Genomic DNA, 22,276 nt, shown 5'->3' with positions numbered 1-22,276 from the left:
CTGCTTTCTAATACCTCATCCCCCAGTCTGTATTTATACTGAGGATTGTTTCTTCCCAGGTGCAGAATCCTGCACTTGCTTTTGTTGAACCTCATGAGGTTCAACTGGGCCCATCTCTCCAGCCTGTCCAGGTCCCTCTGAATGACATCCCGTCCCTCTGGTGTATCGACAACACCACACAGCTTGGTGTCATCTGCAAACTTGCTGACGGTGCTCTCAATCCCTCTGTCTATGTCTTTGATAAAAATGTTAAACAGTACTGGTCCCAGCACGGACCCTTGAGGGACGCCACTTGTCACTGCTCTCCATCTGGACTTAAAGCCATTGAGTACCACCCTCTGGGTGCGACCATTCAGCCAATTCCTTATCCACCAAACCGTCCACCCATCAAATCCGTATCCCTCCAATTTGGTAAGCAGGATGTTGTGAGGAACTGTGTCAAAGGCCTTACAGAAGTCCAGATAGATCACATCCATAAGTCGCCCCTTGTCTACTGACCTAGTCACTTCATCATAGAAGGCCACTAGGTTAGTCAGGCAGGACTTGCCCCTAGTAAAGCCATGTTGGCTGTCCTGAATCATCCCCCTGTCCTCCATGTGCCCAAGCATGGCGTCCAGAAGGATCTGCTCCATGATCTTCCCAGGCACAGAGGTGAGGCTGACAGGTTGGTAGTTCCCAGGGTCCTCCTTTCTACCCTTTTTAAAAATGGGTGTGATGTTTCCTTTCTTCCAGTCTGCAGGGACTTCACCTGACTGCCATGACTTTTCGAATATCATGGAAAGTGGCTTTGCAACTTCATCAGCCAGTTCCTTCAGGACTCTGGGATGGATTTCATCAGGTCCCATGGACTTGTATATCTTTAGATTCCTTAGGTGATCACGATGAGAGAGCATGAAGAAGACAGAGACAGATGCTTCTCCCTGGTGCCCACTGACAGGACAAGAGGCAATGGGCACAAATTAAAAGATACAAAATTCCATTTGAACACAGAAAACACTTTTTTACTGTGAGGGTGATGAAACACTGAAACAGGCTGTCCCAAAAGGTTGTAGATTCTCCATCCTTGGAGATACTTAAAACCCAACTGGACACAGCCCTGGGCATCTGGCTCTAGCTAATCCTGCTTTGAGCAGCAGGGTTGGACTAGACAATCTTAAGATATGCCTTCCAACCTCGACAATTCTGTGATACAACAAGTATTTTAGAAACAACTTATAAGCTACAGCCTCAGTAGGTTAAACAAATGTGTAACACATACATGAAAGAAAGGTATGCAGCTGCACGTATGACAAGCTATGATTTATTCTGAGTGAAGTTAAGAGTTCACAAAGAACAGCAGATTGGCAAAGCTGGGACTAATATCTTTTTTTCAACATTATGAGAGAACAGAAAGGGCAACAGTGGAAGTTTTGCCACATCAATACCTCAGTATAGTTATGTGAAAATACCATGCAGAGAATAAAAAAATGGCTCAGTCTTCAACCTCAGGGTTTTTGCTGTGTTTATCAACCCAGACACCTCTGTAGACCAGCTTCATAATGTGGACACCCACTGGTTAAGACCAGACAGACACCACCAACCCATACTATTATAATAATTTCTTGCCACCAGAGGTTCCCAACAAGTTTAAAACTACAACAATTATGAAAGATGCAACTTTAAGAAATTACAGTAAACACACAAAAATTCCAAAACTAAAAATAGTTCCAGTACTAACCTACTACTACAATAATAGTTTACTAGACACAATTATCTAAAAGGTCTGCCTCATTATCTCTCACTACAGAGCTGGATCTCTTTCCAGTGCCCTTCAGCTGTGCATCTGGTAGTGTTTCCCACTGAGTCCCGTTTGATGATTTTCCAGCACTGCTATTTCATTTTGGGGGTAGGTGGGGGTGGAGGAGAGCCCAGGGAGAGAAGGGATGAAGAGAGGCAGAGGAGGAGGGAGAAAGATATTGCTGTGTGGTTTTGTTTGGTGTTTGAATGGCCTTATTTCTGAGTTAGTCTGTGGAAATTCTTTATTGTTCATTTTATTTCCCTAGGGACTAATCTGTATGAAATAACTTCCACTACTACATTATCAGAGTTGTTTGTTAAATTCTAACTCCTACAATGAGAACACACCCTTAATTTTTCAGGGGAATAAAGCAACAAAGCAGATTCACTCGAAGCTCCCATATTTAAGACCCGGTCAGCATCCTGATGTTCCACATGTACCAAATCTGACATTCTGGTTACTGACTTTTGACTGAAAATAAATTTGAACCTCTATCTGCTTAAACATACACATATTTAAGACGCATGCTCACAGAGATATTAGTCAGAAAACATGGTAATTAGCACATTTTAACATGACACAAACCTGAATTGCATTACCATTAGCAAAACCACATACTTTAAAATGTTACCTGATTTTGGCTAATGCTTGGGTCACTTCTACAAAAATCAACAGGTAATGTGCTAAGTCAGAACAGTCTTCTGCATAAATCCAGAACAATGCAAATCCTGTTGAATCATCATTTTAGTGAAGATATAATGGTTGACAATTTTCTAGTATGAGGTGTTTTCTGAGGGTGTATTCACCTCAGAACTGGTGAATAAGCCTTCAGCTAGTTTTTCATATCACTTTTCAAAGTATAATACACAAGCCCATTTTGTTCTGAGGGATAAGAATTTCTTTCCTAATGCAAAATGTCTGGTAAAGATAATATCTGTAGCTTTGCTTTTATTAGGTATCACTGTGCCTGATCTGCACATGTAGAGGATACATTTTGTATTGTTGAATTTCAAATTCAATAAAACCTGATCAGTTGAGGTTAGTGCTCAGCATTTTTTTAAATTGTCCTTCCTTCTAGAAAATAATTACATTTCTACTTCTAGAAATTTACTACAAGTTGTCATAGGAGGATCTGGGCATGTGCAACACTCAGGTTTCTCAGGACAGATGGCTATTCTTGATGTTTGTTTTGTCTTTTGTCAGTTTATTGAGCAGGCTGTACTACTGCACCACCACAAATATTTTAAATATTTCCATCTGGTCAGGCTAAAGCTCTCCTCTACTGTGCTCTTGTAAAGGGAGTTGGGGTACTGCTTTTCTCTGACACTGGTGGTGGTGGCATCACGTTCCCACACCATAATTTGTAGCATATCTTCTTTTCTCCCAGGGCTTCTGATTATTTGGCAACTACAGCAGCAGCTTAAAGAGGCCTTAATAGTAGTGAAGTCCTTTTGACTATGGGGCAGCAGCTCATGAAGCTGGGCAGCAAACGATTTGGTCTCTGCTGCTACATTGCGTAGCAGAATCATAGAATGGTTAGAGTTGGAAGGGACCTTAAGGATCATCTAGTTCCAAGCCCCCTGCCATGGGCAGGGACACCTCCCACTAGACCAGGTTGTTCAAAGCCCCATCCAGCCTGGCCTTAAACACTTCCAGCGATGGCGCATCCATAACTTCCCTGGGCAACCTGTTCCAGTGCTTCACCACCCTCACAGTAAAGAATTTCCTCCTAACATCTAATCTAAATCTCCCCTCTTCCAATTTAAAACCATTATCCCTTGTCCAGTCACTACATTTCCTGACAAAGAGTCCTTCTCCGGCTGTCCTGTAGGCTCCCTTCAGATATTGGAAGGCTGCTATGAGGTCTCCCCGGAGCCTTCTCTTCTCCAGGCTGAACAACCCCAGCTCTCTCAGCCTGTCTTCATAGGGGAGGTGCTCCATCCCTCTGATCATCTTCGTGGCCCTCCGCTGGACCCGTTCCAACAGGTCCATGTCCTTCCTGTGTTGAGGACTCCAAAGCTGGACACAGTATTCCAGGTGGGGTCTTACGAGCGCAGAGTAGAGGGGTAGAATAATCTCCTGCGACCTGCTGGTCATGCTTCTCTTGATGCAGCCCAGGATGTGGTTGGCTTTCTGGGCTGCCAGTGCGCACTGCCAGGTCATGTTGAGCTTCTGATTCACCAACACCCCCAAGTCCTTCTCCTCAGGGCTGCTCTCTAGCCATTAGAAGAAACAAAGTGGTATCAAGAATTGCCTCAGCACAGCTCTCTGATTCCCTCTGCACTACTTGAGAGTGCATTAGAGAGAGGAGAGGAATGCGTAACACCTGGAATTTGACTGCTTGCACAGAAAGGAAGAGAAGCAACCACTACTATTTCACCCCAATAAACAAGGGAGCTTCTTACATTCACTTATTCACCCATCTCAGCACATAAGAAAGTCATGACTTGGCCACCATCAAGTATGGCAAAAATCACAATTATTTCAAAGCCTCAAGGGAGGTCTTAAACTCTTAGATAATGGGTTATACTGGAGGAGCTGACTGCAACTTCACTTTCCTGCTTGTACTTTCCTCTTCAGCCAGCCGGCCTTGGGAATCCAGCCAGCAGGCAGTTCCACTCTCTTTTTCAGCTGGCTGACCTTGGGGAAACCAGCCAGCTGCTCCACTCCTCTGGCTTGCAGAGCCTGGATTGCAGTGGAAGCTACAGTCAACCCCATGGGACAGAAATGACCTTTTGATAAGACAGTATCAGCCAGCCACAGTCCTGTTAACTGGGAATTAGATCTACAAAACACTTGCACTGCCATCTCTTTCCTCACTCTCTATGGGAGAATTTCTTTTTATATGGGAAAAAATAATGAGCATTCTGGCTCTGGAAGAACACAGTGGAGTTTGTTATGTGGTCAAGTTTACTGTCCTTCTCTTCACTCTGTAATCCCTTATCTTTAGTCAGTTTTTGTGCACTGTGATTGTCCTGGTATTTTTTGCTTTGATTCTGGTTTCTCAAGTTCAGGTTAGCCTCTGCATTCCTTTGTGTTTGGCATTGAATTTCTCTGTTTGTATAGATTTCTTCAAATGCTTCTAATACTTTCCAAAGTTCAAACTATAGGAAGGCAGTTTCCAAAATTAAATGAAGTTTAAATTTCAGTTATTTGATAGCAAACTTATCTGTTCAAATTCATGTCCAAGTACAGCAGCTGATACCATAATGCCCTTTTTTAAAGTAATTGAAATACATTTCCCACAGATCATTTACTGTGTCACACTGTGATTTTGATCAATGATAAAAGCACATTTTTCCCAAAGCCAATTTGGTTTAGTTTTGTAAAATCGCAACTGAAGTTAGAAGTTCTTCTAACTTCTTTGACAGCTGTTCCTTCACCAAATCTTCCTGCAGCTCGTAAGCCGCTCTAAGTTTTTTTTCTGGAAAGCCACAAGTGCTACCCACAGTGGAGAGTACGGTGGGAAACAACTACATTTCTCTGATTTCACCATGCCCAGGGACACCCATTCTGATGATCAAGCTCTCATTTGTGGGTTATGGCACAAGCACTGGTAATCCCATGGCCTCAAGGCATTAACCAGCCAAGCTAAGAAGATCTACCTTTGATCTACCCCACTACTGCTATATCTACTCTGCAAGAAGACTCCTGAAAACAGCCGTCTGAGCTGTCTATTTTACATCTTTTCTGCCGGGGTAAACATCCAAGTTAAGGTCACCATCACCTTCTGCCTTCAACAGTTCAATTCCACTCTTTCCATCACATTTTTTTGCTGGTCCTCCTTTACACAGCCCCTTTCCTGTCACTGCAACTTTCCAACGGATTTTCTCCACTCCTGATGTTCCTACACTTCTTTCTTCACCCACACCCCCACATCTGTGCTCTTTAGTTCAGTGCAATTTGCCTTTCAACAACCCAAGATCTCCTACAGCTGAACTCTCCTCTACAAACCCCTGGCCCTTCAATTAACTGAAACTTATTTCAGCAGATATGCAGAGGACAGCATTGTGGTTAAGATCCTGAACTTCAGGTCAGTTCTTCATACTGTTAATGACCTTTTCTGCATGATCATGGGCAAAGTTTTCACTCCTTTGTGCTCCAGTTTACCAGCTTCACAAGGCAGACAGTTACATTTCTGTTGTTCTCAGGCCTACAAATGCCCAGTCAGGACAGGGAATTTGAATAATGTAAGAGACATATATAATTATAATAAAAGATGCAATGGGCCAATTTTTAATTGAAAATGGAATAAGACTAGCAGTTAATGGTTTGGGATTTCTTTTTAAGAAACACTGCTTTTGCATATATTTAATATATCAAATTTTATAAATTTAATATATAAAATAAATTTAATATATAAAAACCAAATATTTAGGGCCTTTAACATAAGAACTTTGTGGCTGGTCTTCAGTTATGGAGCATGAAGCTACTGCCCAAGTGTGTGTGAGTGAAGAATCCTCTGATAGGCATCTCCACCACCTTTTTCCCTCTACATCGTATTAATCTCTAGGATAATAAAAATATATCCTATAGGATAGGATAATAAAAATATTTATGTAGATGTTTATGATAAAGTATAGGCTCCAGATCTTCTCATCAACTGTGAAGCCTAAACACATCCCAAATAGTCCTTGGGCCTTTCAATCTACAGTATCTCTTCCTTCCTAAACACCATCAGAGTTTCCTTACCAGCCCAGGTACCAGCAACAAATAAATTAAGTGCACTTTTGAGAACCTGGAATGTTTATTTGTAATCCCTCAGTTTAATATGTTATGTATACTCTTTTATCCCACACAAAGCACTCATACAAAGCCATAAAGGCCTTCAAAACATCCTTGCATGGAAGATTGAAAGAATTCTTGTTTCTCTCTAACACTATCCAGTTAATTTGAGATCCACTACCAAAGGTGACTCCAAAGCCATTAACATAAGATACAACCAAGGAAATAGGGGGAAACTGTAGCCTTCCTGTCACCCCAGGATCATGACTAGACTGCCAGGAACATCAGGCCTGAAGGGGCAGCCTGCACAATCCATACAACAAAGGTAATGAAAATGACTCATTGCTATAGCTAGATTCAAAGGAATCAGCTTTGAATTTATTTTATCCTGCCCTAATGAACCTGGCTTCCACCTTCCCTCTCAAGGACGTCACCTCTGCCTCTCAGGTTAACTGTACTTCCTTTGTTGATAGTCATTTGTTCCAAGCCACAAAATCCAGAAACAGCCGCTTCCACTCCCATGACACACAAGTCAAGGAAAACCTAAATCTGATGATGTCTCTGGCCTTGTGCATATGAGTGCAGGGGGAGGATAAGTAACTTGCAAGTTCCCAAGAGATCCAACATGCTTTTCTTCAGGTCTTTAAAAAGCACTTGCCCAAGTAGGAGTAGGATGAGGTTCCTCTCAATTCAAAATCAGTTCCTGCTGAAAAGCCAATAAGATTTCTGGCAATAAGAACCACTCAGCACAGGGAGAGCAGGGCTTGAATTTTACTAAAAGGTTTAGGAGGTTTAAGAAAAGATTCCCAGGTAATTTTATCCCAGGTCTAACAGTAATGATGCAAGTAACACCTTTAAAAGTTATCCTACTTTGTAGACAGAGAAATTGATAGCATCTGCTCATGTTGGAAAAGAATACAGCAGTTAAAATGTTAACTTATTTTTGAAAATTGTTGTGCTAAGATCCACTAGAACATACAAAATATCTTTGGGGATTGGGAGGCACAGTCATCCCAAGGCATCCTGCTTATCTGGACTATATCCCTTGAAAACTTTATTAATTCTGGCAATGACCCATAAACACCAAGAAGCAGCAGCTGTGCTCCCCCTCTGCAACAGGATGTTGACCGCTACATTGTGTTTTCTTAATGTAAACCAAGTCCATTAATACTCCAGTAAATCAGCTCAGTAAACCCTCCTCCAAAAGTCCTCAGGCTGGCCCAAGTGCAGTAATGTGACACTGAGGCAAGGCAGCTTCTTAACTTGGAGGCGTCAAGGAAAAATTATTGTGCCAAGGGCATTTAATCATAAAAGAACCAACAGCCAGAGGCACAAAAGGCACTCTCCTTCAACAATGGCAGAGATACTGCAGCAGCTAATAATGAACAATTACAAAGCTGCAGCTAGAGAACTTACTGTCAGTGCCAAGATGGGAGGAACCAGGCTGAGAAATAGAGATCTAGAACAAAAATCGTTTTTGCAGAAGTGACATGACACTGACATAGGCCCACTATCATATGATTTGAAACGGCTATATTAGAGAAAAAAATGTACCTCTGAGTGAGGGAGGGGTTTCTGCCTTACAAAACCTACATCTTCAGAAACTAAGACAATAAAAAAGTTCACATTATGGTCCACAGCAAGAAAAGACAATTATAGCTGTTCACTTACAGCTCATTTTAACTATAAGAAGTCATGTTATGTATCCTTTAGAATGGACCAAGACTGTACTGAAGAAAGATATAAAGGGAAAAAAAAAAAAAAAAAGGAGTGCTATTAAAAACAGATACCTTGAGGTATGCCACTGTTTTTCACTTGAGGTTCAGTCACTTGAATTGTATCATCCTCAAGGTAGAAGTATATTTTACAATGTCTGATTCTATATAGCTCTTGATTTTTGTCAGGCACTTCTTCCTCAAAATAGGCATCAAAAGACAATACCTATTAAAAACAATAAATAAATATAAGGCAGCAAGGTCTTCAATGGTTTTGCAAAATATGTATATAAAATAAACTTTTATAGATTATAGTTAACTAAATATATGGATTTCAGAAGGTAGATTTATTTCTCACAAATGTAAGAATAGAAATACACATTAAATCACATAAATTTGAAATTCTTTGCTTGGCATTTTTATTATCACAACATCTAAGCAGAGATAAAGAAAGAAATCGAATATAAAACTATCAGCAGGCTGCTTGGAAAATCTTCTGAACAAAGCACTTTTGATAGCACAAGGAGCTACCTAGGTACTGAAGCAAATTTTAGACTTCAATGAATTGCAGGAAAATAAAGTGCATTATGACAGTAATGGCTTTACCATTGAGGTAAGTGGAAAGGAGAGTTCTTTTAAGCAGATCCTGCAAGCTGTCTAATGAATGGTACTGAAGATTATCACAGAGAAATTGTGTTTTTCGGGAGTAATTTAGAGCTGTGCAATATTGGCATTTCAAATCTTACCTGGTTCTGCAATTTAGCAAGTGGGGAAATCTCAGAGGCCATACCAACTGCTCTTGCAATAGCAATAATGCAAGAAAAAAACACCTTCACAGGTGAGATGTTCAGTGGTCTTTATGTCTGGAGATCCCAGCTTAAACTCAACAAACCTTTACAGAGTGTTCTTCTTGGTATCATTTATGGTGTTTAATCACCAAGACCAATTTTAAGGGAATGTGTAAGAAGTACCTACCTAGTAGTGCATTATCTACCAGGATGCTTGCTGTGGCAAGTATATGCAAGGAGACAATAATTAAAACAAGCTTTTCATCCTGTCTGCCCCCCCAACACATTTAGGTCAAATCACTGCTAATCCATATTTCATTTTTTGCAATGATTCTATTTAATATCTTCAATTACCTTTATTCTTGATTCATTAGACAAATGAAAACTTTTCTTTCTTGGAAAAAAGATAACTTAGCTGTTGCCTATGTTTCAGTGTGCATCTGGCAGACCATGGCTTGAAAGTGCTTGAAATCTAGTGAGCTAGCCAAGATCCCTATATAACACAGAACAGACCAGTTAATACCAGTGTATTCCTTTGGCACATGCCTTTGAGAACCTCTAAGTACTTCCATGAATACTAATGAGAGAGATTTTAAAACACCCTAATAAACAAATACAACCTCTTTTTCTACCTCTGGGGTGAGAGAGCTAATGGCTTGCTCAGGAACACACAAGAATAGCCACCCTGTGTCCTAGTTAGATTCCTCAATAGGCCACTCTCCCTTCTCTCAGGCAGGGTAACTGCAAGACCACATTTCCACAAACTATTTCAAAGGCTAAGATCCCACTGATTGAGATGCATCAAAAAATATGACAGACACATTTTTGGCATCAACTCTCCTGCACTGTGACCCGCCACCATTAGAGAAATAAAATTTAAATTATAATCAAATGACATAACTGTTACCTGTTAAACCTGATAGCATTAAATCTTCACACAAAAGAACCTAGACATGATATGTTATATTTTAAGTAGTACAACATGCAAATTTCTGAACAACCTACAGACAAAATAGCTAAAAATAAGTAAAAGTGCATTCTGGCCACATGTAATTTTTAACTGTGGATTTCACTGTTTCATGTATCAAACAGAAAAACACTGGATAAAACATCTGACATACAACAGACCCAACACAAACAACTCTATCATCCTTTAAGATCTCTTCTTCCTTCCATTTGTCTAAACCTTGGCGTATAGTGCTATTTGGAGTGACCAAGGTATCCTTCCTGGCCTCCAGTTACTATAATGTAAATCTCTTGAATATTCCAGGGGACTTAAAAGGTACTGTGGTGGAACCACTATATCCCAGTCTGAACATCCTGGGGTTCAGCTGACATGGAGATGAATTTCATTCCTTGCCCAGCTGCTGGTAAGCCATGCAACCATTGGAGGCTTCCTTAGATGCTGTACTCTTTTTTCCCTATTCTGCTAGTCCCACTGGAGTACAGTTGTTTGACAAACATATTGTTCAAGTGCCCTATTTGATTACTAATTGTTCTTAATTTTGTCAATAACCTTTTCTGACAATGGTTGTCTCATGTTTGCATAGATCTCCAAGCACAATCAGGTCCTAAATACACTGTATTTATATCTTTAACTGAGCATACACCTATGTCCTGGTTTACTCCATTTGAGGAGTTTGTGCAAGTTCTTTTGCACTTAAACTTTATTCTCTTCATACCCTTAACAACATGCTAGTATATGAAATAATATGCAGCAGCCAACTGCAATCTTGCAGATCAAAACAGATGATTCAGGAAGAGCGAGGAGGAGAAGGAACAGAAAAGAAGATTACTTTTCATTTTAAAGCAAAGTTAATTTTAAAAATACTTCAAATGTAACACTTCCTAAATCACATCTCACGTAGTACATTGCTATGTGCAATGTTCCCATTCCACTCTAAAAAAGTAAATATTATGTATGAAAACCAAAAGTAACAAATATTGAATAGACTCTGTGGCTTTTTGTAAACTTGGTACAAGGTTTCCCTGGCACCTGTGGTAGTCAAATTATAAACATTGTTTCAAGCCCAGAAGGCCTTCCATGTGTACTTAATCATAGAAGAAATTAAATTTACAGCTGCTTCCTATTAGGCATATGCATTACAAAAACTATTTATTAACCTATTTAATAATGAAGTTTTATGCCTATCCTTCCTCCAACTACTATGGTACTGCTGAAAGTTAGAAACCATAGGAAAATGGTAAGAAAACAGACTACATTAAAAAAGATAAACGTGTCCTCAAACCATTCTTCGTGTAGTCCATTTTGCTGAGTCACGAACTGCAGCACTGGAAGAAATAGCTGCATTCTGGGCTCTTAACTGCGGACGCTAAATTAGCTGGGTAGTACGCCTTAACTGACTGCATTTAATACAAACACATGAGCCCTCCAGAGGCCAATTCCGAATCTGCAAACTCCTCCCCTGTATTGCCCTGTGGAGGAATACGCTGATTACAGAAGGAATTTTGAAAGGCCAGCTAGTTACTCTCATCTACCACGTTCAGTGGCAAGTCCCCACTGTGTCCCTACCTAACCCCTTTATTTCATAAACCCAGGCCCAAGTTTAACTTGGCTAACTTGGCCTAACAAGTTTAACAAGGCTAACCTACATATGGCCCTGAGAAGCCAATGCACACCTCCTCATTGAAAGAAGGGTGTGGATAAAGCAAGCGCAGGACTGGCTGAAGCCTTAACACTTTGGCACATCAGACCAATTCATATACTTGAGCACGTTGCTGAAAACTATGTGAGCAATACTATGGACTTTGGAGGTAATGCTAACCGAAGTCATGTGTATCTATCTGTTCAAGCCTTACATCTTCTTGTAGTAGTTCTGATCTGCCAAAGTGATGAATGCATAATTGTCCTGCAATTACCTGCATGGCTTTTCTTTTAAAGCAAAAATTATGAGATTAGCCATTCTTCCCAATATTTAAATACCACAATCATTTAGTCATGCAACATTTCTGTGATCTGCTGAATGATTTCTTTTTCTGAATCATTTTTCTTCTCTGATTGTAGGCTTCTTGCTTTAGAAATAAAACATCACTAAGTAGAATTTAATGTAAATTTAAACATGAAAACTAGTGACAATGTGCTACAAAATTTGTATCATCACAGATTACAGTTATTTGTTAACTCTCTAACTTTAAAGGTTTCACTACATTCTTACAAAATAAAAAAAATATTCATTTTAAATTCATGTGTCTGTAACAGACGCCATCTGGCTATATTACACACGAACAGGTCACACAAAAGTCAACAGGACTTTGAGCAAGCAAACATGATGGCATAAGTGAATTCCGAGCCTTTAGCACTCCGCTGTGGTTAATGGTTCCCGAGTGCCCATACACATTTTCTCCTGGACTGGAGCCTACCTTACATTCATTCTTACCTAGCTGCCAAATAATCTGTTTACTGTCACCATTTTCACTAAAAAGAAATATATCAATCACTCCCTTATTTTTATTATATCCAGTAGGAGATGTAGCTCAATACATAAATATTTTTATATGTTGCTGTATGGTATGATACACGTTTATATTAATTGTCCAATATACCAATATGATGGAAAAATAGATGTTACCACTCTTCTTATCTATTTAGGAGCTTTTCTTTGTGTACACAAAATCATCTTCTGAAGCATTTGACTAACTTAATTTCACCTTTACACGTCTTTGTCATATTGTAGCCATTCATAAAAACCATACAGACACAGATTTCTACATACCTGCTTGTCAAATGCTACCCAAGCAGGAGCATCACTTCCCATCCCTTTAGGAAACACGCTGTATTCAGGTTTCAGCTTCTGACCAGGTAACGGTTCACCTCCTATTCCAGGTTTATCTTCTCCAAGCAGCATAGCAACATTATTGCAGTAACCCCAGTGCTGTGACTTGTGGAACTTTTCTTTCCCTATCTGTCAAAAGTTTGGAAGAAAAAGAGAAAAAAACATCTGTTTGTTTTTAAATCCATAAGAGTTAACTATCTAGGCAAGGGGAATTAATCATGTAAGTTTCTCTATAATTATGTTTAATACAGAGTCTAAAAACTTGTAACAACTGGAATGCTGCAAGTGAAGCGACGTATTCCAGTGGTCAATTTGCCAGCCTTATAGATGAAATGGAAAAGTATTCCACAAATTAACCCAGGCTGATAGACAGGATGATACAGGCCATTTCCCATCCCCTCCTTCCCTGCAACAAGGATTGAGGTGTGTGGTAGAAAGAAGCAAGTCACCCACAAGAACTGTTGCCAAAGGTAGAGGGGAAAAGCCTTTTCTATAGATCGCCAGAGGACAAATGGAAACAGTTCAGGAGTACTCAGAGAACAGCCTGCTCTCATTACTTATGTCAAAGATCTTATTTACACTTGCGTCCCCAAGCGCAAAATAAATAGTTCTTTACTAGTGAATACACTTGAATTTCGGAAGGTTGGATCTGAATCAAAAGACAGAATATTCATTCCATCTGGGCTTATTCCAAAAGAAGGTCTCTGTAGTGATTTTTTTATATTATTACTATTTTTTCAGGCAATTAAGGATGGAGTGCTTAAAAAATATACGCACAACCAACTGCAAAGAAACCCATCTTGCCTACTCGCATTTCTTGGCTGGGGCTGGAGCCAGTCTTGAAGTGATGCAGAAAAGCCTCTGACCTCAAATGAATATCAGCTCTGTCTGTGGAAATGTCCCTCCTAACGAGCTGCCTGCTATTGCTGGCCAGTTCCCTCGAACAGAGGCAGCCGCTGTGAGCTGCACTCGGGCAGCAATCCCCCTAACGACCCCACACATCAGTCGCACACGAGAGAACAGGGAAATAGGAAAAGCCAAGAGAAAGCTCCACTAACCCTTCCTCCCATGAGCAGCAGTTCTGACTCGTTAGCTTCTCTGACTCTCCTATTCCTCCCTTCCTCACCCTCTCAAATCCTTAAAACATTTTGCCTGGGAAGGCAGAGAAGGGCCACTGGGTAATTGCACCCCAGCACACCTGGTAAGCAGATACAGACAGTACCACAGCTGTGCCTTCCCTGTGCCTGGGACTGGGTGAACATGAGGGAAACTGAGGCTGAAGAGGGAGGAACTGATGTTACAGGTGAGCACAGAAAAGGCCCTTGGTAGAAGAAAAGTCTGGACAGCAAAATTTTTATAGTAGCACTGGAGGAGCTATGTCAGCAAAGTAGCAGAGGGCCAAAATTGCCTCTCATTTGGAAGACTGAGCAACACTAATTATCACACCCATATATATTTAAACCAGTGCTCCCTCAAAAGGTGTAAGACAACTCTAAGTTACTATCAGGAATCAAAAAATGACCAAGAAAAACAACAAAGAAAAGGAACAGATTATTGTTTTTCAACACGGCAACATTCAAGTGCTCCGAGATAATGTAACTCGCTCAGCACAGCAGTTCTGGGAACAAGTGCAAGCAGTGGAGCAGTAAAACCTGCAAGTAACCAAGTAGCTATTTCATTCTGACCATGTAAGAGTGAGGAATTTGAAAGGCAGCTACTCAACCTCATGGCTCATAACATTCAACGCGTGTATAGGCTACTGCACACTGAAAGTTACCATCTGAACCGTTCACCTGCCTTGCAGTGCTCTAAATCCAATGACGTAGGATGGAGAGCTGCCCTTGACATGAACAGCTCAATCATACTTTAGCTTAACCTTTGCTTACAACCCTTTTGTGTACCACTTGGTGTTCTTTTGCAAGGACAGCGGCATGAAAAATAATAAAATACTGCTATTTTTACAAATCATTATTTTTAATACCATAATAATCAATGGCCATACCTTGCTTACATTAACAAAAGCTGGGCCAGCCAGCACCCTTTGGAACAGTGATTGTGAAATGAGATAAGGTTCATATAATGGGGACAGGAATGATTGGGAGTATGGTAGCACTTCCCCAAAGAAGACATTTAAAAGGTAAGAAAAGAGGTGAATAAAGGGGCACATGGCAAGTATCATAGTTTAAAGAATAATACAAAGGAAAATTAAAAGTACTCCTGAACCATATGCTTATAACTCAAGAACAAGGGTTACTGACTAAAAGAGAAAATCAATAAAAGGAAATACTGGAATACTTGTTTGTGTAACGACTAGTTAACCCACAGGCCCCCCTGCCACACTGCATTGCTCAAGCCAGGAATTTGACAAGATTAAAAAAAGAGCTGCGTATTTGCAGAATAATGCCCCAAATAAAATATTTCATATCAGCACATTCTTTTGAGCTGTGATATAAAATTTCGTGCTGCGGCGCACAGCAGTGTAAGTGCTGACGTTCAGGCATTAGAAGCAGATCTTCATGTGGTCATCCCACCCTTCCCTGAAGAAGTGAACACAGACTCTCTCCTGGCATGGGACACTGGAATAGATGGGCACTGACGGGGTCTGGCACCCACTTTGTAATACATCTGCACTTGGGATGGTTTTTTGCCTCTCCTTTGGGCACTACTGAGCTGCCCTTTCTTCTTCTATTGCTTTTTATAATAATTTTTTCCTCAGTAAGCTGATAAAGAGTTGGGGAGAAGTCAAAATGGGAGGGAGCTTTCTGCATTTATCAGTTCAAATGTGGAATAACTATAGTCAAGCTGAGTTTTAAAAGGGAAATTTCTAGGCAGAAACATCTGATTTATACTGAAGGTGCTATAGAACAGATCCACTTTTTGGCATGGCAAGTATTTAATTATTTTCCCCCTATTACCAAAGCATGAGCTAGGGAAAAAGGCATAGTTATTAAGGCACAGTGAGCGTGGCACTTTTCCTGAGCAAAGGAAGGCTTTTCATGTCCTCAAAGCTTCTCGTAGAAGCATTTGCTGTTCATCTGATTCTGGGGTTTGGTGAGCTACAGTGTGGTAAAGTGGTCATCAAAATAATATAGGTTTGCTCCTGCTGGAAATTTTCCAGAATTTAGGGATGAAATCACAACAGCGTTCACAATTTGATATGAAAAATACACAGCCCGATAGCTGCAATTCTGCTACGAATCTTTTGTGGCATTCTCATTCGGCAGAATGGTTCTATTTTAGATTCCTAATCATAGAATTACTTATAAGCCCCTTCTCCATGAAAAGCACCTAAATCCACATGCAAAATAATCTCTTCCAAAGTTCTGTACAGTTATTTCTTAAAATAAAACAAAACAAAAGAACAACAACAACAAAAAAAAAAGAGTTTAAGAAAAAGAGTAATTATAACTGAAGATCACAAAAGAGAAAAATGATATTTGGGAATGTCATTTGTGGCTAATGAAGTCAGACCACATCCAGCCTAAAATAGTGACAGAACATCATGTTACCTCCACAGTAATACTAAATGACTTCTAAAAGAAATCTGTGAGAGCGCAGGAAAAGAGCTTTACTGTGTCTTCTGTGCTAATGCAGTTAAACTGAGCAGGCTGTAGATCTGCTGAACAAAGCTGGCCATTTTCTGTGCGGTGAGCCTGAAATAAATATTGAGGATACACTCAATAGTGACTAATGCAAAGGTCAGGATTCTCTGACTGCATCTATTGGCTTTGCAAACTCAGCCACTGCAGTCTTTAGGGAACGCTGCCTTGTGCTCTCTCCATCTTGCTCTTTAATACTCTGGTACAGAGTCACTCATCACAGAGCTGCACATTTCAGTTGAACAAAATACAACTTGAAATCTCTCCCCACAGTGGCTGGAGTGATGAGGGAGCCCTGTGACACACGCTGTCTCGGGAGCTATGTGTTTTTAACCAAGTCCCACGGAGAATTATGATAGAAGCCACTGGTAGCAGTCTGGTTCTCTTCCCTATATCCATTCTTAATTCCCACCTTGAGAACAACAGCTGCACTGTGGACGCCCTGCTCAAATCCTGTATCAAGATGAACTGTGATGTTTCTGAACTCCTCTAAGCTGCTAATACACTCTCCTAGTTGCTTGAGCTAAGCAATGGAAATAAATTTATCATCCCCAGCCTTCTGCAGAGGTTTCAGTATCTGCAGAGGTTAAGTGGTACTGGAAAAGGAGGATTACATTGTTCCCAGCAACTGTGGTGCCCCTCTAACGCATTCCAGAATAAGGTGCATTCACACTAACAGCCTGCATCAGTACAGGAAAGACATGGACCTGCTGGGATGGGTCCAGAGGAGGGCAACAAAAATGATCAGAGAGCTGGAACACCTCTCCTATGAGGACCAGCTGAGAGAGTTGGGGTCATTCAGCCTGGAGAAGCGAAGGCTTCGGGAAGACCCTATTGCGGCCTTTCAGTACTTAAAGGAATTTTATAAGAAAGATGGGGACAAACTTTTTAATAGGGCCTGTAGTGATAGGACAAAGGGTAATGGATTAAAACAAAGGGAGGGTAGATTCAGACTAGATATAAGGAAGAAATTTTTTACATTGAGGTTGCCCAGAAAGGTAGTAGAAGCCCCATCCCTCGAAACACTCAAGATCAGGTTGTTTGGGGCTCTGAGCAACCTGATCTAGTTGAAGATGTCTCTGCTCATTGCAGGGATGTTGGACTAGGTGACCTTTAAAGGTCCATTCCAACCCAAACCATTCTATGATTGTATTAGCTTGCTCTTACTGCCTGAGCTGGAACAGCCTAAAAGAAGACAAGAGATGGATATAAAGCAAAGGATCCAAAATGCAACCCAGACAGGCAGCTACAGGGAGATTTGGGTTTGGGATTTGTGAACAGAGACCTGGGGGAGTGGAGTTGAAGGGCAGGAGGTAGCGGAAGGGGTTCAGGAAAGAAGGTCAGGGGAAGGAGAAGGAAAGGCACAGCAGGCAGGCTTGCTTTTAAAGAGGTCAGCAAGCACGCTGTCAAGAAAAACTAATGTCCCTTTTTGGCACCAATGATTAGAGCAGAAGGATTACTCAAGCCAGGAAACCCAGAGACAGCAACAGTAGCGCAGTTGAGGGCAATTCCAGGGTCCCGCAACAAACAAGGAAGATGGGGAATTTGTGTTGTGCCACTACAGTTTGCAACAGAAACTGATTTTCTTATAGATGAGATCTATAAACTCATTGTCCGATTCTCTGAGAAATGCTATGAGGAAATGTTGCCCAGAATTCTCTCTTTGAGCAGGATTTCACACCTCAGGCACAAAAATACACCAGTCAGCTAGCACCTGGTAAATCTGACCCATACAAATATGTGGTCCTCTCCATTGGCTGCTGATATAAGGCAAGAAGATCAGTGTGGTATCAGAAGGGGCAGCTGCCTTGGACAATGGGAGGTAGACCAGTAACACTAACAAATGAAGTAACAATGCTGTTTCATTGCAACCAGTGTCATGCCTAACACAGTGCAGACTCCAAATGCACAAACTTCTTGCTGCAGTAACAGAGTAAACCTACTATATGCTATATTTCCACACATGCAGCATTAAACACAGTTATCAAGATCCGTGATTTTCCATCCTGACAAACAGGTGACACACATATAACTTGTATGGACAAAGCTGAAAATCTCACTATTGCACAATTTCAGTATCAGCTGGGCTCTGCAGACAGAAGCTACAGTACATAGGTCTCCCCATGGCTTTTAAACATTGGCTTCAGTGGCAGGAACAAAAGAAAAGAGGAACTTCCCTTTTCAAGGGTACGCAAAAGGTAGTGAAATTTTCAAAGAGGTATTGTAGGAGTTACTGTTTGTGAAAATAAAGAAATGAATAAACTCTTGAATTCAACAGGACAGTAAAAGATGTGTGAGTACCACATTCTGCCACTGCCAGGCAGACAAGGGCTGTCAGGACAGAGAAGCACCAGCCTTACCAAGGGGGGCAGCAGCACTCCTGGCACAGACTCTGGCCTCCCCAGCCTCGGAGAAAGGGAAAGGTCGACTTCGGCCCATTAGCCAGCCTGCTGAAGAGAGGGCCCTCACAAGTGGGCAGGAGATGGGCTAGTCTGTGCACAAAATACCAGCCTGCTCTATCCTTCGATCTCCTGATTGCCCACATGTGAACACGTCAGGAACTGCTGATAAGCAGCTTATTTTTGGACTTCTGTTCAAGGAACAGGAGTTTTAAAGGAGGTGAAGGGGAAAATTTGAAAAAATAGGAGTGGTTCCTTTTATTCTATATATTTACTTTACTTTTACTGTAATATTTAATGCTCCCAAAGCCTTCTGCTAGTCATCATTCTTCTCCATCCCATCAAACCAAGCATCAAACATGGCACTGCTTGCGCTATGCCTACCCTTGCTCTTCATTCAGTGCAAAAGAAACGTTACCTTACGATACTGTAGGAACTATTTCTACTGTTTTAAAAGTGCCTATCACCTCCCGACGTTTCCCTCCAGTCTCATTAGCTATGATGCCCGAGCAGCAAGATTTTGTCCCAGCTACACAGGACTGCTGCTGAATCAGGCACCAGTCAGTTACAGTTAACGGAGGGAAAACCAGTAAAAACCAGCCAGCGGCTGCTGCCTTTCACAGTGCCAGCACCAGGGGCAGTTGCGAGCTGCCTGGCCTCGCTGCTGTTCCTCCTGGATGCTTCTGCTCCTGGCTAGAGAGGAAGTGCTCCCGGTAGAGCTAGCTAGAATTAATAATACTCATAACAGAGGAGTAATACAAGGGTTAGTGGCTCTTAGATCCAGAGACCTAAGCACTGCAGAAGGATTTCTTCCTTCCCGTTTGTCAGTGCAGTCCCTGCTGCTCTCAAGTTAGACTCCGCATCCATAACTATCTTGAAGCTCTGATTTTCCGGAGACAGTCCAGCCACCTTATTAAACACATCCAAGGTAGACAAAATGCCTATGTACTCCTCTTCCACTGCCTTTCATGGTGCTATATATGAGGCAGGTGGAAGCATTAGGGGCAGAGAAAAGAGGATTGCAGCAGTAGCTTGAAGAGTGATGAGTGGAATTAATACCCATAATTATAAACCAAGGACTGACAGGAGCAGCAATCCCCTGTCCCCTGCTTGTCCTTCTTCAGGGCGTGTTTTGCTACTGTTGTTTCTGTGCAGTAAGAGGCATTGATGGCAATGCTCAGAGTACTAACACAGGAAAATACTTTTTTCCTTTTTGATTTATCTATAGCAGTGGCACTTTTTTCCTTTAAACGTGCTCTTCTTGGCCTCTCATTTGTGGAACTATATGAAAATAAAACTAATAACCAAAAACTAAGTGGAGATCAGAAATGCTTTTCAAGAAGGCAAGTTATCAGTATTAACTCCACTATCCTAAGGACTGTCAAAAAGAGCAATTTGGAGCCCTGACAATGGTATAATCATGGTTTTATAATGCTGTCTTGTGGCAATCGTGACTTTGTTTTGACACCTTCAGTTCTCATAAAACATATACACACTATATGTACTTCAGCATGAAATGTTCTGGATACAACTCACTCCATCATACTCCATAACCAATAATCCCTATTACTTAAGTTAAACTGAAATTTGGAGAACAATAAAGTCTCAGATAACACTGAGCTGAGCTATTCTGCTTCCACCCAGCAGATACCAATGGTGTGCACCTATTTCAAGGTTGCTGATATGCCCACTCAGCAGCTACCTGAAGCATTATATACACAACCAACTCTTTACAAAACAAATTTGAATTCAGCAAGAGAGTCTGAGTATTCACCACAGGCCTTTTTTTTGTTGTTGTTTATTTTTCCTTCTAAAACAATGGCACCCAGCCTGCTGTTTGTAGGGACGAAGTTGCCTGAGAGCTCATCACTTCTAGTAAGCTGGGCTTTTTCCATAAGAGATCCTGTGTGTGCACACACATGTGCAATGCTGACACACCAAGTGAGGCTGGGGAGTTCACATATTTCTAGGCAATTTCACGTTGCCTATACCAGCACCTAGGCAGCTACAATTGCCCCTACTAGTCTTGTTTTTTTAGAGAGCTGCCAGATGTTTCACACTGGGCCGCTCTCATTGCAAACTGATTCGTAGCTCATAAAATGGGCTCCCAGATATGCTGCTAGCATGGGCAAGTCTCATATTGAAGGGGTGCTGATGCTTATGGTATCATTGCCATTAATACATGTGTCTTGACAAGTCATTTGCAAATTGTACCTGAAATACATTATCATCTTCTACACTCTCCCTCATAGGGTGGACCAGACTCAGAAGCTAGCAAAACACCCCAGCAGTCAGGCTGCAGAAACGAGGGCTCTAATGGCCACAACATGTTCACAGTGTGAAAACAACAGATTCCGTCCCAGATATTTTAATGGGGCTGTTAAGAGTCTACACTGTTTCATCCGTTTCCTGAAGGCACCAGCTACAGCACCATGCCCAAATCCTTCCTTACCTCCCGCACCCTTTCACAGTACACTGTATTCAGCGAATTTCTAGCCATCCTTGATGAACAAGTTTGAAGTCATGATGGCAGCCTTCTCTTTTGTTTGCTATTGCACCTCGTGATAAAAATACCATCTTATATATTCAGACTGCCATCGGTATTTAATAGTACTGGCAACTCTGAAAAAAACACATTAGCATTCCTAGCGTTTCCCCCTCCCCCTCTGCAAAGACTCTCGTTTATTTAGAGGGTATCTCCCTCTCCCCGTCCGGCTGTTAAAGACGCAACAAGAGCTCCAACTGCCCTATAGCAGCTGCCAGATCCCTCAGCCCCGGCCTAGCTGCAAAGTATTCCCCCTCCCAAGATAAAACCGGAGGAGGTTCGTACACCAAACACCGGCTCGCTCTCCACCTGCCGGGTAAGGAGGTTGGGAGGGGGAGAGCGAGGTGGGGAGGGGGAGGCCTCGCCGTGACACCGGCGCTTGCTCGCCACCCCCGGGGCCGACTCCGGAGGGAACGCCTGCACTTCACCCCCTCCTGCCGGCCCCACCGACAGCCAAGCCGCGTCTTGTTCCGCCCTCGTCCCCTCTCAGGCCAACCCTTTAGAGGCCGCCTCGCCGCCGGCCTGGCCTGGCCTGGCCTGGCCTGGCCTGAAGGGGGCGGCCGGGCCAACAGACGCCGGCGCCAGCACGGCCCCCGCAGAAGCCCCGGCCCCGGAGCAGGGATGGATAGGGCCGTCCCCTCCGCTGTCACTCACATTCGGGTCGCGGGAGACGCCGGGCAGGAGCGGCAGCGCCATGGCCGCTCCGGCCCGCCGCCAGCCCCGCACCGCACCGCGCCGCTCCCGGCCAGGCCCGCCCGGCGCTGCTGGTGGCGCCGTTGCCTGGAGACCGGGCGGTGACGTCACGGGGGGGCGTGGCGAAGGGCGGCCGGGTCGACCGTGGCCTTCGCGGCGTGGCGGGGCTGGGATCGGGGCCGGGAGCGCAGGGCACCGCAGGCTTAACCCCTTCCCGCTCCCGCCGGCCCCGCCGCCGGTT

General features: G+C 42.4%; 1 protein-coding gene across 2 annotated transcripts in view; it reads right to left on the bottom strand.

The window, feature by feature from the left end:
* Positions 1 to 22,038, bottom strand: part of EFHC2 (EF-hand domain containing 2) — a 66,908-nt gene extending 44,870 nt beyond the window's left edge. For both annotated transcript variants that reach the window (XM_074154813.1, XM_074154822.1), the window contains exons 1-3: positions 21,997 to 22,038; positions 12,740 to 12,928; positions 8,293 to 8,443 (exon numbers count right to left, since the gene is read on the bottom strand). In XM_074154813.1, the coding sequence (XP_074010914.1) occupies positions 8,293 to 8,443; positions 12,740 to 12,928; positions 21,997 to 22,038 (382 nt within the window). The remainder of the gene's footprint in view (positions 1 to 8,292; positions 8,444 to 12,739; positions 12,929 to 21,996) is intronic.
* Between the last annotated feature and the right edge of the window lie 238 nt (positions 22,039 to 22,276).

The sequence above is a fragment of the Numenius arquata genome, chromosome 1 (genome assembly GCF_964106895.1).
Source record: "Numenius arquata chromosome 1, bNumArq3.hap1.1, whole genome shotgun sequence".
Lineage (NCBI taxonomy): Eukaryota > Metazoa > Chordata > Aves > Charadriiformes > Scolopacidae > Numenius > Numenius arquata.
Note: the sequence above shows the minus strand (reverse complement) of the source record. Positions and strands in the feature narration are given on the sequence as shown.